The sequence below is a fragment of the Haliotis asinina genome, chromosome 15 (assembly GCF_037392515.1).
Source record: "Haliotis asinina isolate JCU_RB_2024 chromosome 15, JCU_Hal_asi_v2, whole genome shotgun sequence".
NCBI classification, from domain to species: domain Eukaryota; kingdom Metazoa; phylum Mollusca; class Gastropoda; order Lepetellida; family Haliotidae; genus Haliotis; species Haliotis asinina.
Window position 1 is genome coordinate 47,864,046 of NC_090294.1, and position 19,686 is coordinate 47,883,731.

At 39.0% G+C, this 19,686-nt stretch overlaps 1 protein-coding gene across 1 annotated transcript in view; it reads left to right on the plus strand.

Moving 5' to 3' along the window:
* The window catches only part of LOC137266474 (transforming acidic coiled-coil-containing protein 3-like), a 77,776-nt gene that overhangs the window by 34,898 nt on the left and 23,192 nt on the right, over positions 1-19,686 (plus strand). The window contains exon 7 of the mRNA XM_067801974.1: positions 470-524. Coding sequence (XP_067658075.1) covers positions 470-524 — 55 coding nt within the window. The remainder of the gene's footprint in view (positions 1-469; positions 525-19,686) is intronic.

Genomic DNA, 19,686 nt, shown 5'->3' on the forward strand with positions numbered 1-19,686 from the left:
CAGTCCAGCACATTGTCTTAAACAGATTATTTCCCCAGTCCCGATGAGTGCTGGATTAGACAACTTCCACTGTATTCAGCTTTAACATTAGGCTCATTCTTTGGATGCATAGTCTTCCTTCTTTGCCCAGAATACTGGTGTACAAGTTATGTAATGCTAAATCACGATGCAGTTATTCACAGCTAAGTGGAGTTTTGTGTTGACAAGTCAAGCCATCTTGTCATATTGATTTTCATAAATGTGCATAATTCAATACTTGTGTGTGGCTCATCTTTCTGAAATGATATATAGGTGTAAGCCCAGGTATTATTGACATGTTTATCAGGTATTGTTACATGCTGAAAATGCATGATCACAACTTCCCAGATGCAGCGTAACTTGACGCTGTGACGTCTTTACATTGTGAATCCTGACACTGCTTGTCTGGTCTGTGTGGCAACATCTTGAGTCAAGTTGTTTCTATTTCCAGAGCAAGAGAAAAGTCGGGGGCCAGGAGGTGCAGGGGAGGAATCAGCCACGGGGAAGTAAGTCCACCTGCATCACACACAGAAACTACTTTAAACACAGCTAGCACTACTTTAAACACAGCTAGCTCACGTAGCGGAGTAACTGACCTGAAAACACTGCTTACTCACGTAACTGATTATTACATTGGAATTGACCTGAAAATACTGCATGATCATGTATAAAGGATATTATAGGAGTGCCCATGTTATACTGTGTTTAGAACAGAAGTGACTAAATGTTGGTGTTTCCTGAGCAAGAGAGAGGGATATACTGATACTTAATAATAAACAATAATAATAAGAGTACTTATATGGCGCGTCATACACATCACTAAGGGACATGCTCTAAGCGCATACACTGAACATCAATATTATTACCCCGGATAACCCAAGCTGCCTGTTAGGCGCTAGAAGGTTATAGTCACATGATTTTATCTCACCGGGTACCCATTTTCTGCTGCGTGGACAGAGGCAATTCTTGAACAAACTCACTTGCCTAAGGTGAAACCACATGTTTCACATGTGCTTCGTTGTGGGGCAGGACCGACGTCCTAGAAACTCTCAGGAGTCAAACTGCCAAACACGGCCACCCACCCAAGGACTGTCCGAGCTCAACGGTGCTTAACTTCAACTGATTTTGTGACCTGAGCACTACACACAGGACCACTCGCCACCACTTAGGCCTGAATGTTGTAAACATGGTATAATATGGGCACGAATATAATAATCTGTTTGTCACTGAAGTCGTCAAATTGAGGAAAATAACCACAAATATACTTTCAAACATAGGCTGGCTTCCTGCCATCACGCATGTAGAATGCAATGTCATAGAAGAAACATGACGTCATAGAATTGTACATGACGTCACATTGCCATGACAAAGTGATATTTGCCCTGGGGCATTGTATGAAAAATATGAAACCCCGATATTCACCCTCATAGGTAATAAAATTGGTTATTACATTGTAACCCGGCTATTAGTCTTTGATGCTTACTAAGTGTCCCAGTAACAATACGTATGAGGATATTTGCCAAGCATGGATGATGGTCATTGCACACCAATGTACATTGCTGATCATAGTACTAGTAATCACTGGTTTATCTGACCCAGACTATGATGGATATGGTCCGAACTATTGCTATTTGCTGCATTGAGCTACAGTCAAACCAGAAATCTCTTCATTCTTGAAAAGTAATTGACAACCGAGATGAAAGCATGATGTAACATAACATAATGTGTCACAGGTTACATACAGATACACAAGGGGCGATGTTAAGTTGTATTTGAAAAAAAAAATCAACAGTGAACAATATGTAGTAGTTAATAAACTCAGAAAGCATTACATACAAATAGGCAAATCAAACTTCCATACCTCCCTCCTCCACCTGTTGTTGTGAGCAGATGCATCTATCTATCTCTGTACTCTGTCATTAGTTGACAATGCAGTATTGTGTGCTGCACAGGACTAGTCACAGCAAGCAATACACACTTGAATAGAAGTCTTGTTGAGTGGGCAGATTCCTTTTCACGAAGTATGTCAGCAACAGGCATGGATAAATGTATGGGAATTATTATGACTTACATAAGAAGGGCTAACTATTGAAATATATGTACATGTCAATAAAGATAGTAGGTCTGAACATGATTTTGTGAGTGTGTACTAGAGACTTTTCGCGATCTCGAAATTAACTCTGGGCAAGTCATTACAGTGGGATTAATTTGGTAGTTGACATTGACATTTGTTAGAGACAATGAACCCTTCCTAAGTTTTACAAAGAATAAAGAAACTGATAAAAAAGAGATAAAAAAGAGATGTATTGAAGTTCAAGGATATGTGATAGTCACTGGAGAGGCATGCCAATAAGGGGCAGTGGTAGGGTAGCCCAGTGGTAAAAGCGTTAGCTTGTTACGCAGAAGATCTGGGTTCTATTTTCCACATGGATACAATGTGCGAATCCTGTTTCTGCTGTCCCCTACTGTGTTGGAATATTGCTAAAAGTGTCATAAAAGTAAACACACTCACTATAAATTTTAGGTAAATTTTTACATTTTTCATCCAGAACATAACAAATAATGATCAAGAATAAATAACTTCTAAAATCACTCATCCAATAAATCACATTCTTGTTGTTGTTGTTGCAATGAAAAGTATTGTTTGGCAGCTTAACTGTGTCCAGTAAGTCAAGTTCTTCACTCGCTGATATTCAGCATTTTGTCCCAGGAACCTCAGATAGGGTGTTCAAGTTCAAGTGGCATAGGGTGGTACTTCTGGGACACTACGGTATATGGTTCATGTACAAGATCATATGACCTAATTGAAAGCTTTAGTAAATAAGGAAAATGTGTCTTCTACTTCCTGTCAGAATTGATGAGGTCACATCAGTTTAGATCATGTTCGTTCTTTCTTAACTTTTCATCAATGCTGGTAGATCATTGATTAAGTTATAGAGCTCCAAGTTGATCTTGACTGAGAAAAAGATAATGTGAATATTTGTTCCATGAGAATGAGAGACTCATGGGATCTAGTTGATGAAGAATGTCATTCAAGTGTACTTCATATTTGCATAAAGAGTATAGACTTTTGACCGTGTGGTTGTGTCACAATCACTGTTTGAGGTCCAGTCAAGTGTATGATATGAAATAATACCATGATTCAGGTTCATCTACATGTGTATGAGTGCATGCGTTGATGTGCATAGACATCCATCAACACCAGCCGCATGAATCTGCCTGTGACTGTCACTTCCCCACACAGTATCCTGACCCTACATACACTTGCCTACAACTTCATGCAGGAAGGATATGACTCCATTGTGGCAGGATGTCCACTCCGTGGTGGCTGATGTCAAGATTTATGTGCTGTTTCAGGGATGCTTTTATTTGTGTGGAAAATGACTGAAATCAGTCTTTGCTTAGACTTCAAGAATTTGAATATTTTCTTTTGTTTGAAGGATTTTTGTGGATTTCTTTCTTGTAGTTATTGTACATGGACCTGTTTTTGTACGTTACAGGCGTTTATGGTTTAAGTGTAATTATTCACAGAACAACAGAATGAACCAAGAGTGAGATGAAGACTGAAAGAATAATTAATGACTGAGAATCTGAGGATTGTCATTAATATTACAGATTATTTTGATCAGCTCCTGGTTGTGTTGTCTGAATGTCAGTTTATGATGTATTGTCATGGGATTTGGTGTCAACCCTGTGACCCTGAGTAGTCACAATTAGCGGTGTCAAGTAGGTCAGGATGTTGAGCCATGTGGTTGATGAAGTTAAGCATGCATTAGAAGGATTGAGTGAAGCTTTCAGAAGATAATGGCAAGGTGTTCGCCATGTTTTGTGAGCATTGTGGACAAACTCAGAAGATGTTGTTGACAGGGATGCTAGATCGATAGTTTTGTTGCATGTGGTGTCAGATTATTCCAGAATACCTTCCATGATGCCGAGATAGGTGTGTCACATGTTAGGGTGACAGAGGCTGCTGTTTTATATTTGGATTTCATTTTGGAAGCAAGATGAGTTGTCTCCTGAACTCAGGTTGAAAGTCATTTTGTTTGGTGACATTGGAGTATTAGCTGAGCCTGTTGTTTGGATACGTTTGATCATCATTTTCTGTACCAAATGAGTCTGTGATGAGACGGATAAGCTGCTTTAGTCTTCTGATTTTTATCTTTCTGTGGATCAGATGAGGATGAAGAGAAATACTGTAAATGTGACAAGGCAGTATGACAATCTTCTGACTCCGAGACAGTCTGCAATAACACCAGCTGTGTATTGATTTGAACATACTTCGATACAGTGTCTAAGAAACATGTTCATGGCAGACTCTGGTGAGGTCAGTATGCTACAAAATCCAGCAAGAAGTCATCTGTTTCAACTGTGACAAACTTCAAAGGGACTTTTGATCAGAATTTTAGATGTGATGATTAGTTTCAATATTATGTCATCTGCAACTTTGAACTTTGATGTCCAAGGTGTTGACGTCTGTTAGTGTTGACGTCTGCTGGTGTTGACGTCTGCTCCTCCTACCTGTCCATCTGGCCGCAATGAAGCATGGGTGTCATCTGGTCATATCTTTGGGGGATACGTATGCCTTGTAGAGCAATTGTCCACACTGCTCCACCAGATGTACAAAGGTGCTACTCAATATAGTATAAATTCTCATATTTTTCTATTTATTTAGTTTGTAAAAATCGATGCTGTATGAGTAAGGTGGACATTTTACAAATTGGATTAAAGCACTGTAATGCATTTACGCTGTGAATATATTTTCAGTGGTAGAAACTGGATAGTGTAAAGATATATTTGTTATTTGTTTATGAAATAATAGTTATGTATGATATCTTGCTCTAAGTTCTTTTGTATATTGTATTGAGTCTGTCCTTGTTTGCCTGCCACATGGCATTCTTTCCCACTTCGCTGTATCTTGTATGGTACATTGTAGTCATCGTGTCCTTGTCCAAGATTCTATGGGACATTGTATTGATTGCAACCTTATTCTAGGTTCTCTAGTACATTGTGTTGATCCTCACTTTGCTGTAAGTTGTATGATACATATTTATATTCTCCTTGTTCTAGGTTCTATGGTACATGGTGTTGATTTTGACTTTGCTGTAGGTTCTAGTATGGTACATTGCATTCATCCTGGACTTGTTGTAGGTACTATGGTGGACTGTTGATTCTCTCCTGTATAAAAGTACATTGTATTCTCATTCTAAGTGTCAAGAATGTGTCTGTATAAAATGGGTAATACAGCTTGAAAATGCCATGGCTTTTTTCACAAATGTTCAAATAGATGTTCAAACTACTTGAGTTGTTGGGTGGCCAGTTTGTTGTCATATTGACTGAATCACTCACTTGATTCAACACTCTCACATTATTATCCTCTACAATGCGTTTTGCAGGTTGTATAAGATGCACTCCCTCCTTTTCTGGGCGAGAACTTCAAAACTGTTTACTGTTCCTTCACTTGACACATACATAAATAGATCTGGTATTGTACTGGTGCCTTTCAGCAGTGTTGGAATTTGAATAAAATATATTTCTGCATTTCCATGGCCACAAGTTTGACTTTGACTGAATATATTGTGTGTGCTCTATTCCGGAGCAGAACTTTAAAACTGTTCACTATTTCTAAACCTTTAGGTAGTTTTGGAATTCTAAATAAAGTAATTTTTGTGTTTCCGTGGCAACAAGTTCGCCTTTGACTGAGTTTGGTGGTAGTGTTTTTTTCTGGAGCAGAACTATAAAATCATTCAATATTTCGTCACCAAACCTGGCACATAGATTTGTCTGGTGGTATATTGTGTCTTTTCATAGTTTTGGAATTCTGAATGAAATATTTTTTGGTTCCATAGACTTGTTTCCGTTGACTTTGACTGAATTTGGTGGGTGTGCTCTTTTCCACAGGAGAACATTAAAACTATTCACTATTTCTATACCAAAATTGGCACACAGATAGATGTGGTGGTGTACGGGTGCCTTTTAGTAGGTTTGTAATTATAATTGTATTTGTTTAAAGGCCTGATGACAGACTTGAGCAGACTTTAGACAGAATTTCTTTCCCTTTGATTTCTTGCTGCTATTCACAAATGTGTGTCGTCTGACATAAGTATAATTCTGAGGTTTTATATGGTTATATAGATGTGTTACACTCTACCCCATTTCAATACTTTACTGAGCATGAGTGTCATACAACCAGCAAACACCCTAGCAACTGAGAACCAGGGACCTAGGACCTCCATTTGAATAAGTCAGAGTAAAACTGGTAAAACAGTTTACATTTTCACTCTGAATATTAAAACTTCACTACAGTATCTCATTGTAGCTTGGGGTGGCACCCTGTACAGGTTGACCTGTTTATGACAATCTGTGGTATGTCTTTTGTCAACCCTGGAACTGTGTTTATTATGGTCTGAACATTCACCACAAAAAACTACTATACAATATCAGATCTGTGAAGGGAGCAGCCAAAGACTATTGTCCATTCAGGACTTGCATAGGCTGCATGTAATTGGCAAAGCTTATTTATGACAGCTTTTATGATCCAATTCACAGGAAAATGTGAGTATCTTAATCTCGGTGAACTGGCTGGGGACATATCAGGGTGTTCTGTACTAAATGACTGCTCGCTTGAGGTGCAATAACTGCTCTCTGGTACTGCATGTTAGTAGCTGGGTTAAAGGTAAAACATGTTGGCTTCTGGACTCTTGATTGGATTCTTGACTGTAATCAGGAACCTCTGAACCTAAACTATTTTTGCTGTTAGTTGTTTTAGCTGTTCCAGTTGTTTTATCTGTTCCAGAGCATTCATCATGCTCCTGGGATTGTATGTATTTATCCAACGGTTGAATAATGGTGTGCTTCACTTAACAGCTAAACTAGACATTGTGTTAAAATGGCTTCTAGAAGTGATGCACATTAAGAAGAGAGAGGTTTATTATAGTCACCTTATTTATTATGAGGAACACACTGTTTTGGAGTGTCTGCTTGCTCATTCAAGTGAGAGGAAGTGTAATGAAGAGAGTTTCAAGGATGTGGACTCCAGAATAAAGAAGTGTCTGTCAATGTCTGTTACTTTTAAATGTGATGGAGTAAGCATATACTACAAAATGTGTTGCTCATCACATTAAAGTTGACAACTCTCTTTCTTAAAGTCTTCAGAAACCAGGTATCCACTAATGAAGTGTAAGTTACACTTTTTCAGAAAAAGCAATTACGAAAATCTTCACATATGAAATCTAAATTCTTTTGGGCTGAAATAGACATTCTATCCTTGTGTTTTGACGAATTGTGGTGGAGGTGATTGTAAATCTGAACACACATACATAAATCAAGTCATGGGTACTTGTGCATGTCTGTTTTGGTGATCCCTGCTTTCATATTGGTGGTAGGTTGTTAATAACCTTGTCAAACTCAGCATGAATTTTATGAGAATCATTTGTAATTATTATAAAACTTACTTCCCACTACAAGGCTTGGTATTATTGTGTGTTCTTGTGGTACCTTGACTGATGTACAATCAAACTAATATTCTGCAAGTGCTGAGAAGTATTATATGATAGCACTCTTCATACTTCATCTTGGTATAGCAAATTCTTTCTCGCAGTTTTTCTTAATGTTCTCATTATGTTTTTGTCAACGGTTGTGTGATGAAATATTCATAAAGGTGTTGTCTGTCCTACACTGATGGGTGGTGCTAGAGCTGAGTGGTTTACGTATTCGCTCATCACACCGTGTTCAGTTCCTCACATAGGTACAGTGTAAGAAACCTTTTTGTGGTGTCCTGTGATATTGCTGAAATATTGCTAAAAGCTGCATAAACTAATGTACTCACTCATTCAGTCCTATGTTGAAGCGATAAAGTTAAGTCCTTGCCTGTTACATTGACTACCTGAGTCTAATATTCTGCCTTGTTTTGAGGTCAGTGCAGTTGGCTATTGTATGTGAAGGGCTCTCTGAGAACTGTAATGACAATGTGTAGTGGTATCAACACAGTCAGGAAATTGGTGGTTCATATCCTGGGTCACCTTTGTTGTTTCTAGGTTTGCTTGCACGAAACTCACGGTTCCCCCCTACCCCAGTGAGGTAAATAGCTGGGACTTTATTACTGAGAGCTTTTCTTTCCTTTGGGAAATTGATATGAGGTGGTATAGTTAAAATACAACTGTAAAGGCAGCAATGATTATAACTGGATTATCAAAGAGTCAGCTTAATAATGTATGTTAGGATGCATGACTAATGACGCCTTATAGCTGTATTTTAATGACTACTCCATGTAGAAGGGAGCATTAAGTGGTGTTGATCATTGACATGTTTAGTAGTTCATCAAGCTTTGAATTTCTCTGTCTGATAAACAATTCTTAGATTTGAAACCACAGCGAACAGATCCTGGCATCAAAGGGACATAACTCTGTTCCATCCAAAGTCGACTACACTGGATATTGTTACACCCTTTGTTCTTTCTGTTATGGAAAATGTTAGGCTTTTAATATCTTTTTTTTTAGGAATAAGCCGTTGAAACAATGACCAAGGACATAATATAGTCATTCCTTCTGAAATCTTTGAATCAGAAACATTATGCATATTTTGTGGTTTTAGACATCATTTTACATTTGTAAGTGTATGTAAGTTTATGCAAAAGAAGCCCATTGTGTCAATGTGTCAGGGCGATGAGGTATCTTAGTAGTGAAGGCCAGAGCCATGTCCTCATTTCATATAAACCTATTCATGCCCCTTTAGTGACATCACCAAAATAATAATTGAATAGCAACATAAAATCCACTCACTCACTCACTTTTACGAAAATTTACATTTAATGAAGGGACTTCCAATGCATGAACTTAACTAAAGAGAACTGATGAGGAAGTTGCATTAAATCTTTCCCTTAGAAGCAGCTCTTAAAGTGAATCTAATTAAGTTAAATCACTTCCTGAAAGCCCAAAGCATTTGAGAAAATCTATAACACTGGAGAAAGCTGCTAAAAACCTATTCATAACTGGCCTGAATTCTCTGTTGGACTGAAATATTAGCAACACAAATGCAGTTGCTGCCGTGTGTGTCCCAAGGGGTATCTGGTGACATTGTGTGACTTTCCTACTCCCAGCCCTATTACACCAATCAGATACCGGTAAATCCATCTTTTAATTCTCTCCCCTCCTAAGCAGGGCAAGCATGAATCATAATGAATGTTTTTTTAGATGTTCTGAACAGTGGTCTGGCTGGATGCATTGTATCTGATTATTTTGGGGACAAAATTGTGATTCAGATATTCCACTTGTTTGGTTAAACATAAATATCCTGTTAAGATTATTGAATCTGACATAACTGCTGAAATATGTAAGTAGCTTTTTGCTTGACACTGTTTGTCAGCCTTTTATGAAAATACACTGGAAATTGCATGATGATGATGTATTATACCATGCTGTTTTTAGACATCAGGAAGATGCACGTGCGTGCATGCGTGTGTGAATATAAGTATGAACCAACATGGATTAAAGTGAGACACCATATTTGTTATGCATATATGATTATTTCTAGTTATTATGATAGCCATGAAATTGTTTCAGTGTATGCATACCTTATTCCTTCTACTCATCCTCAAGACTAGATTGTGTATTTGATGGTTACAAAATTATTTCTTTCTGCTTGTCCCAGAAGAGACGAGATTGCACAAAGTATATTCCTTCTGTTTGTTCCAGAAGAGATGAGATTGTGTAGTGGATGGTGACACATTTAATTGCACTGGATGTGGAAAACCAAGTGGTGTTTGATAGAGAATATGGACAGATATTCATGCTGTGTTTCAGTGGATTTTATTTTTGGAGCTGGAGAACCTTAAATGTCCTTTGACTTCTGTGTGACAAATATGGTGACCGGACTGCCTTGAATATACTCATTGGACAGGGATTAGATCAAGTACCCTCCCACACCTCTGAGATTATTCCTTCAGGAGCTGGTTTTCTTTACATTTGGATCAGAATATAAGAGTTTGACAAGCTAAGAGGCTTAGGACGTTTGGTTATGTATGGAGTAATTGAAAAAATTGACTCCAGGTTTTCAGTCAAGATTGACTTTGTTTAAAGCTGCAGTGTGACATTATGTAACAGGGCATCACATTAGTGAAACAGATTCGTGGTCCAATCATTCACGGTCCAGTCATTATCTTGAATGAGAGCTTCTAATGTCTAAAGTCAAAAGTTAGATTGATTTGCTTTTTAAGTACCTTTTGAAGCAACTTGAGTTAAGTCTGATGAGGCAGAATAAAACTACAGAAAAATGTTTTTCACATGTGGCATCTTGGAACTTGATGTTTTGAATTATCGTTAGAGTATTGATTTAGTAGTTGTGTCAGTAAATTATCAGCTGAGTGAGCAGGATAATCAAGTCTTACAGAAGTAAATTGGAACGTAATATTCGATAAGGGCAGGATATTCAGTACAAGATATCTTTGCTTTATCAAATATGAAGTTAGTTTATTCAAATGTTTCAGTTTCACATCAGGAGAAGGAATAAAGATTGATGCTGTTAAATATATAATAATCATATTTCAGTTTTGGTAACACGAAATGATGATGGCTTGTCAATGATGTTCAGACTTATTTCTTATGTTGAGTCTGAGGAATGATACATGGATACTGTGATATATGCATGGTGTTATTTGTAGTATAAAGTTAAAATAGACCCAGTCAATGGGTTAAGCATATGTTTGGGAGAGCGTGAGGGTGCAGCTGTTGGATCTTGGAGTGGAGGCAGCTGGAGGCGGATGAGTAGGGAACATGGAAGAGAAGATTGGGGGAGTGTAACAGTAAGCAGAGTGGATACAAATGATAATGGGGTAACAACATACAGTGATGCTCAAAGACCTACACTTAGTTCCATTGGATAATATGGTTACGGTATAAAAATATTTCTCAACATCAAGGAGTCCCAAACCATCCACAATTTCTGGCAGGAGCTGAGGGAAACTAGACTTGCCAAATCATTGTAGACTTCAGTAAAGATCCTATATGACATATATTCTTTGGTCTGGGATAAGAACTAAAACTGAAATGGACTGGGAAAGATATGTGAGTGAGCGGATAGAGATGTTTATGCCACATCAAACTGAATGGTAGGGCTGTAGTGCATTGGTTCAGCTGAGGTGGCTCATCTTCACTTGAGTTTAGCTGGAAAAAAGTGTTAAAGGTGATAGCCTGGTATGTACATAGGTAGACTTGCACGAGTCTCTAAAAGAAAAATCAATACATTAAATGAAAGTTTCTAAAAAGTAATAAATAACTGACTGGGTCTTTATCCAGACTTGCCTCTTTGAAGGATAGCATTACTATACATTCATGGGCCAGGTTAGCTACCCAGGTGACTTGGAGCACTTGCAGTCTATTATATGATGTTAACATGAGATAATGTATAGTTATACTAAATTGTTGACTCGGATGTAAATTTAATTAGTGTTTTGTGAGTAATCTGAGTTATTCTGGCTGATGTTTCGGGGCAGTAAGATAAGGTGTAGAGAAGCTGCAGGGGGTTTGTTTGTAAAAAGCTTGTTGGCTCGTCTCAAGGACCCTTCAGATACATATAGATATGGTTACTGAGAGAGAATCTAGTCTGCTTGTTCAGATAACAGTTGTTTAAGGGCACTAGCCGTCTACTTGATGGCTGTGGGTAGATAGACCTGTGTGTGTGAAGAAGCTGCAGCAGGTATGGGTGTTGTTTGGCTTGAACAAACACAAGTTCAGCTTCTTTGTGGAACATTTGCATGGGAGTTAGCATGGCTGCTTACAAAATGTCATCAGTTATGTTTATTATATTGTTGTTTTTCTCAACTGGTTGAAACATTTGTGTAACCTGGTTTTTTTTTGGTTTTTTTGTGATATTTGACACTGTATAAAGATCAAATGTTGGACAATTCTGCATGCAGTGTAACAGCTTTAACAGGTAATGCGATCAGATACAGCCACAAAAAACTGATGAGTCTGTTTAGGGTACATTATACAATGTGTGCAGAGGGAGGGGTGCTTGTTGGTGTTGAAGGGGTACCTGTCGCGATTCTATGGAGGGCTCAGATGACTTAATACATGACTTGCCTCTGTGTGAGGTAAGTAAGAATTGATAGATACCTGTAACCTAATGTGTTTGAGATTAAAAGGGCACTTGGTTTACTCTGAACTGACAAATGGGGAGAGCTGATTGTTGGCCCACTGTAACTCAGGGAGGGCCATTAAAGATTGGCCCATGTTGACAACTAAATGGAGAGCTTTTGGTTTACTGAATGAATAGGAGGGGCCTTAGTTTACTGAATTAAGGGGAAGGGGTCTTGATTTGATATAAGGGAAGCATTTTGGTTGACTTAGATGGAGAAGTGTTTTGCACTCGGATACAATGTTTTCACCTTCGTAGTATGAGTGACGTTCAAGTAGTGGGAAATATGGCACGATTGTGATCAAAGTTATTGTACAGTCTGAAGTCACAAAACACAGCACTGTAGTGTCATTAACAGATGCTCTTGTTTTTAAGATATGTTCAGTTGTTGTTTTGCATAACTGTTGTGATTCATAAATAGATTCCCCTTTGAAAAGTTTATACTTCTCGTCTAGCTTGGAATGACATTCAGTTATGACCTTTCATATTTTGGAAGTATGATGACTCATTTGAATTTGACTGTGTCAGTGGCCCACTTTAAAGTGGATTCCCACTAAGATGCTGGTCAAGGATGGAAAACATTGCATTTATGGATTTTCTTGTACAGATCCAATTTTTCTGGTAGATGATTCCTGTTCTCACAGAGTGAATTTATTGTGTTGGAATAAGCATCACTGATCGAGCTTGGTTTTTCCGTTGTCCCAGTGGGTGTAATATATAGCACCAGACCTTGTTCCACGAATAGTCTGTGTGTTGTGACTGCCGGAAGTTGAGGTTAAAGTATGGGATGTACAATAGTCATAGCAACGATTGCTTTGTGAATTGAGCCCCTGGTCAAATAAATTAGTCAGGATGACAGGCATCGACTTCATTGATAGCCACCTCTGAGTGGATGTGTTGCAAGATGATTCTTGTACACGGATCACACACACATTACACCACTAGCAACTGGTGAACCGACAACAACAGAATGTTCCTGATCAATAAAGATGGAGGGAGACTCCATGGCTAGCTCTACCGCATGCTGTCCACCAGCCAGCACTACTGTTGATTCTCCCATCCCTGAGTCATCCTGGGTAAGCCTGCATGGTGATGTATAGTGGCATCAGGGAGGGGATTTGTGCCCGACCAGGGTGGGAAGAGAGAGCAGCAGCCAGCACCCAGGGGTTAAAGGAGTAGAGGAGCTTTATGCATGGCTGACTGACACCAGGTTGGGTACTGCACACAAGCGTGTGTCTGTGTTCTCAATGGATCTTATTATAGTCGCCTGATGGACTGCTCAGATGTGAATGGATGAACGGTGGTATATATGTCCGTTGTTCACAATGTAGGTGTTGGTGAATACGGTGGAATGTTGCCAGGAATATATCGGCATAAACAATGCGACAGGGTCCAGGTACTGACATGTTGTATGATGATCTATGTTATAGTGATGTGTAATGTGTAGGACTTGACTGATTGTTGATGTAGTGAGTTGACTGATATCTAACTACTGCTTAGTGAGCTGTTACTGGTCAGCCTGTAAGGCTGTCTATTGATATGTAAAACTGTTTCCTTAGTAATTGTTTACTTCCAGGAATTTGTAATGGCTTTCAACCCACAGTGGCCAGCTGGGTCTGTGTGTCTGATCTGTGTAGAGAAGTTGATGGGTTGCACCATGGAATTTTAGTGACCCTTCAGTGTTAATGGCTAGCAGAGGGGCTAGGTCAGATGAGTTCTCTGAGGGGCAGATCTATATGTAGGAGGGTGCAGGTCACAGGCATGGAATTTTAATGACCCTTTGATTACTGACTACTAGTTAAGCCTGCTAGATTGCCATATAGCTGTGATTTGTGCGTACAGTGTATGATTAATGAGGGTGTAATATATTGCAGTGGGCAGCTACTGTTCCAGCAGTTGGGCATTACTATTTACATGTACAAAGACTTGTCTGTGTAAATGATCTGCTCAACCCGACCACTGTGCAGTTGACAAAGTCATTAATTTTTATATTCAGTGCAGTAATAATTAACTGAAGGGAGAGAACTCTTCTTTGCATAATACTGGAGACAGTCAACTATGCATGCCCAATAAGTCAATTTGAAATGTGCGATCCTGATTGAGCAGTCCATTTAAATACTCTATGAGTCATTAAACAAATACATCTTTGTGTTTCTCACTATGAAACAAAGTCGACTTGCCCCGGTAGTTGTAAATGTCAGTCTCCCTCAGACTGTAGTGTCAGTTGTCTCTCTCAGCTTCACCATCACTGGTCAACATCAATACTGTGGTCCCAACAGTGTACAGTTACTGTCAGTACATATTCAGGGTTTATCTATAACCTAACTATTGAGGATGGACCATGAACTGAGATTTGGATGCAAATATTTCTAGCTGAGACTCTCCAGAACAGCATAGATGTTTAGTCATTATTATTATTAATCAATATTGTCCTAGATTGTGCTGTGTGTTTCTTTGAGTGACTTCCATCAAATAGTGTTAAATGTATAACACACTGCTAAGCATGTACCATTCTAACTGTCATGGACATCAAGGGAAGTGTCCCTTTGGCTGAAATCCATGGCCCCATGTTCAATTCCTGGACCCAAGAATCAATCAGTTGGATCCCCTGTGACTGATTTATAGATAAACCCAAACAAGTCACTACCTCCATTCAAATCATGAAGTTAAATCTGTTGTAGATTTTGTCAGCAGCACCTTGTGGTTCATAACTTAAGACATGACTCAAACGGTTAGGCTGGCAAACTCTGTACCTTGAAAAGATAGACATGAGAAAGTCTTTTAGTAAATTCGTATTGGAATACACTGAAAATGTTTGAAATATTAGTAGACCATTGTGCACCTGTAACATGAATAAGTAGGTGACAGTCTGATAACTCTGTATACATCTCTATCCCTGGTCTTGTTTGCATGTCATGAGACTGCCAATGGATTGTTGCTCCTGCTTTCAATCACTGGTTCTTCAATCACTGGTTCCTTAATATACAGGCAGTGTAGTGCTGATGGATCATTGCTGATAACAAGTGCTGGAGGAAGTGTTTTGTGGTACAGCAGCTAACATAGTTTGTACGTTGATTTTGCTACAACAAGAATGATGAATATAATTATACTGAAACACAGATATATATGCCCCAAACAATATTGTGCGACAATAGAGCACCTGGGTGGCATAGTGGTGGGAACATGGTAGTGGTCACCATGATTTAGATGTTTGAGGTCACCATGACATTTGGTTCTGTTTTGATGAATTAGCAAATCCTGTGTTTCACATGTTTCTGTCATTCATCATTTGATGTTATATGATTGTGTTGAGTTACACAAACAAAACGTCTGTGCTTTTGTTTGTTTATGTGAAGGACATTGCAGGATGTTATGGTCGTAAGAGGTTAAGGACAGGGTGTTGTTAACTCTACACTGTGTCGTGAGGATTAGCCCTGTGTTTTCTCATCATCATCAGCAATGTCTGGATTGCTCCAGGATTGTTGTCTGGGTCAGGTGTCCATCTCTCAGTGACCTAGACAGGTGCCTAGTACTGTGTGAGTGAGTATGGTTTTACCCTGCTTTTAGCAGTATTCCAGCAATATTACATTGGGGGACACCAGAAATAGGCTTCACACATTATACTGTTATGGGGAATCGAACCTGTGATGAACGAACGCTTTAACCACTGGACTACCCCACTGCTTCAAGTACTGTGTGACCTGGTCAGGTATCTAGTACTGTGTGAACCTGGTTAGTTGTCCACCAGAGTGTGAATCTGGTTAGGTGCTGTGATTAAGACAGTGTGGCTTCAACACATTACAGAGTTCAACTGCTACCAACTTCATCTGTCAGACCCTGGTCAGTGGCTGGCACATCATGGTGTCCCTTGAGACAAGGCTTAGTTAGCACGGGGAACATTTGACCATCACTGTAATTCTCGCCAGCAGAAAGCTGAGGGAATTGTTGCAGGATTAAATTGCTTGTACTACACGCTGTAAGTGTTACTCATAAGTGTTGTGACTTAGGACAAGATTATAACATTATTGAGGAAAAGATTGTATAAGTTGCCAGCTGTTTACTCAATACAAGTTACCATGGACAAGGTAATATAAATCCTTCTGACAAGATTATCAAGTTACTGACAAGATTATCAGTTAAAGGAAAGATTATCAAGTTACTAACAAAATGAGTATACAGTTTACTCACGACCAGATTGTACATGTTTTTAGCAACATGAGAGTATAGGTGACTAATGACATAATCACCCAGTTGTAGGTGTGTCAAATATTTCTGGATTTAGAACACATTAATGCTTGTCATGTTTCATTGCTCGTTAAGTCATTATGTATTTCAGACAAATGAGGGTATAGGAAGGGAATACAAGAAGAATTTATGCAAGAAGAGTTTTAGCAAGGATGTGTGATTCATTTGATGATTTCCATGTAGTTCCCTCATTCACAAGCAGCACATGCCCTCACAGACACGCACCAGATACAGGCGAGATGCCCCAGCTGCTCCGCTTGGTTCCTGCCTTCATGTCTGGGCTGCTACTGGTACTGTTGGTATGAGGAACTAGCAGCTCAGCTGACACAAGTATGTGCTGGTGAAATCTTCTGGTGAAGTACATGCCTCTGACAATCCTTAGTGTGAAGAAATTACAGATTGTGTAATGGAACTCCTCTAGTCTTGTAGTGATATATTGTGGTTTGTTGATGGTATGTACCTAGACTTGCTGCAAGTCTTGTAGTGATATCCTGTGTTTTGTTGATGCTATGTACCGAGACTTGATGCTGGTCATGTAGTGATATCCAAGTGTTTTGTTGATGGTCTGTGCCTACACTTATCAAGCTGGTTTTGGGATGATATCCTGTATACTATTGATGGTATGTACCTAAACTTGATCCTAGTCTTGGAGTGATACCCTGTGTTTTGTTGATGGTATGTGCCTAGACTTGATGTTGATCAAGCTTGTAGTGATGACCTGTGTTTTGTTGATGATGCCTAAACTTGATGTTGATCAAGCTTGTAGTGATGGCCTGTGTTTTGTTGATGGTATGTGTCTGGACTTGATGTTGATCTAGCTTGTAGTGATGTCCTGTGTTTTGTTGATGGTATGTGCCTACACTTTATGTTTACCTGGTCTTGTAGTGATATCCTGTGTTTTGTTGACAAAATGCACCAGACTTGGCCATGTTCTTGCAACCATTGCAGAGTACAGAAGACCCTGTTAATAAAGGTGGCTCAGAAATTAAATCATTGGGTATTGAGTTTTATTGCCATCTTGTCCTGTATATTGCAATCTTCCATGTACAACACAGTCTGCCCTCCTGGTTATAAAACTGTCAGATCCACGAAATATAATTAGGTTCTGCTCCTCCACACCAAATTGATCTGTGAGAGCTGAACTGAGAAGGTAAACAGTTGTCAGTCTACAGAGGCAGGCCAGCCTATCTCAAGGTAGAGGAAGATGTCAGTTGTGCTGTTGTTCCACTTAATCCAGTACTCGATGATCGATTGCTTTCAGTTCCACACCAAGAGATGAATTCTTTCTTTTCTTTACTTTACTTGTTATGACTGGGGATAGTGACATTGTGCATGACACATACAGAGGGTCATATTGTGCATGAATGACTTGGGGTCATTGTCATGACCCTAATGTTGGACCTCCTTTATGTCGACCTCCTTTATGTTGAATACTTCTCTATTTTCATGACAGAGAACATAACTACAAGTTCTCATAGTTTTTGTTTTGCATCAAGGGTAATGAGTAAAAGATAACTTTAAATTACTTTGTTTTGTTCTAAATTCATGATCAAACATTAAATATTCATTTTACTCAATCATACGTTTTTCAAAACAATGCATCAATTTTGCACTGGCAACCAATCAGATTTTGCAGATTTGTTGGTGTTGATTAAGGTTATGCCAGCCTAAATGATTGTCACTTTGGTTGAGGACAAAATGTCTATATTTTGAAAACTGATGCAAAATGAACATGATTAATGAATGAATTGATACAGGCAGGTGTGCTGTATTGTGTATTAACTGTTGCATGTATGTGATGTATTGCTCAGGTGAACTGGAACACTCTCATCTCTTGACCAGACAATTGAGAATTTACATACTGAAAACATTTGTTCCTTCTCAAGTATAGAAACATTATTTAGGAGAGTTGTGGGTTGTTTGATGTTTGAAGATAATATGTTTTCAAATATAAACATTATTTCTGTGACCCTTGCAACGTCTAATATTTTACGTAAATGCAATCTTATGTATTGCATGTGTTGTTGAGGCTAGAAACTGTGTAAAGTATATATCCTGACGAACTCAAAACATTTGCACGAACGCACCACTTGAACACGGTGGCCAGCGATTCGTGAAAAACGTGCATCATGCGCAGACGCCTGCATCGGTGTACACGGCCCCTGAGCAGGACAGTTTTAGATATGTTTTCGTTTGGGTACCCACGCTGTCGATGACTGTCTCGTATATAGTGCCAAATCAGGGCACAATTGTTAAAAGTCAAATAAGGACTTCAATTTAAACCACATGGTGGTTCAGTGGTCACTTAAGGACCGTTCAGACCGTTGGCTATACCGTGTGGTGTATCATGTATCATGTCAAATCAGGACATATTGGGGGATATCATGACGTGGACATATTTCGTTGATTCAAAGGTATGCAAGTAAAACTACATGAGCTTTGAAAATTGTTGAGTTATATTTAAGTCTTCCACTGCTGCTCGACATGATGTGTTTAGGATATCCTGACCAAGTTGTCTAACGTAACCTGACTGATGATTGTAGTGTATCCCACAGGATATGGTTAGTATGTCCTGTTTGATATGTCTAGTATGTCATCAGTGTCTATGGTATCTTTTCTGATGCGTCTAACATATCCTGACTGTTGATTCTAGTATATCCTTACTGATGTGTCTAGACTGTATCCAGACTGTGTCCAGTGTATCCTGTTGTCTAGCATATCCTGTCGTCAAGTAGATCCTCAGTGTCTTCTAGTATATCCTTACTGATGTGTAGCATATCCTGACTGTGTCCAGTATATCCTGCTGTCTAGCATATCCTGTTATCTAGTATATCCTCAGTGTCGAGTATATCCTGACTTATGTGTCCAGTATTTCCACTTGTCTAGCATATCCTGCTGTCTAGTATATCCTCAGTGTCTAGTATATCCTGACTGATGTGTCCAGTATCTCCACTTGTCTAGCATATCCTGCTGTCTAGTATATCCTCAGTGTCTAGTATATCCTGACTGATGTGTCCAGTACCTCCACTTGTCTAGCATATCCTGCTGTCTAGTATATCCTCAGTGTCTAGTATATCCTGACTGATGTGTCCAGTACCTCCACTTGTCTAGCATATCCTGCTGTCTAGTATATCCTCAGTGTCTAGTATATCCTGACTGATGTGTCCAGTATTTCCACTTGTCTAGCATATCCTGCTGTCTAGTATATCCTCAGTGTCTAGTATATCCTGACTGATGTGTCCAGTATCACCACTTGTCTAGCATATCCTGCTGTCTAGTATATCCTCAGTGTCT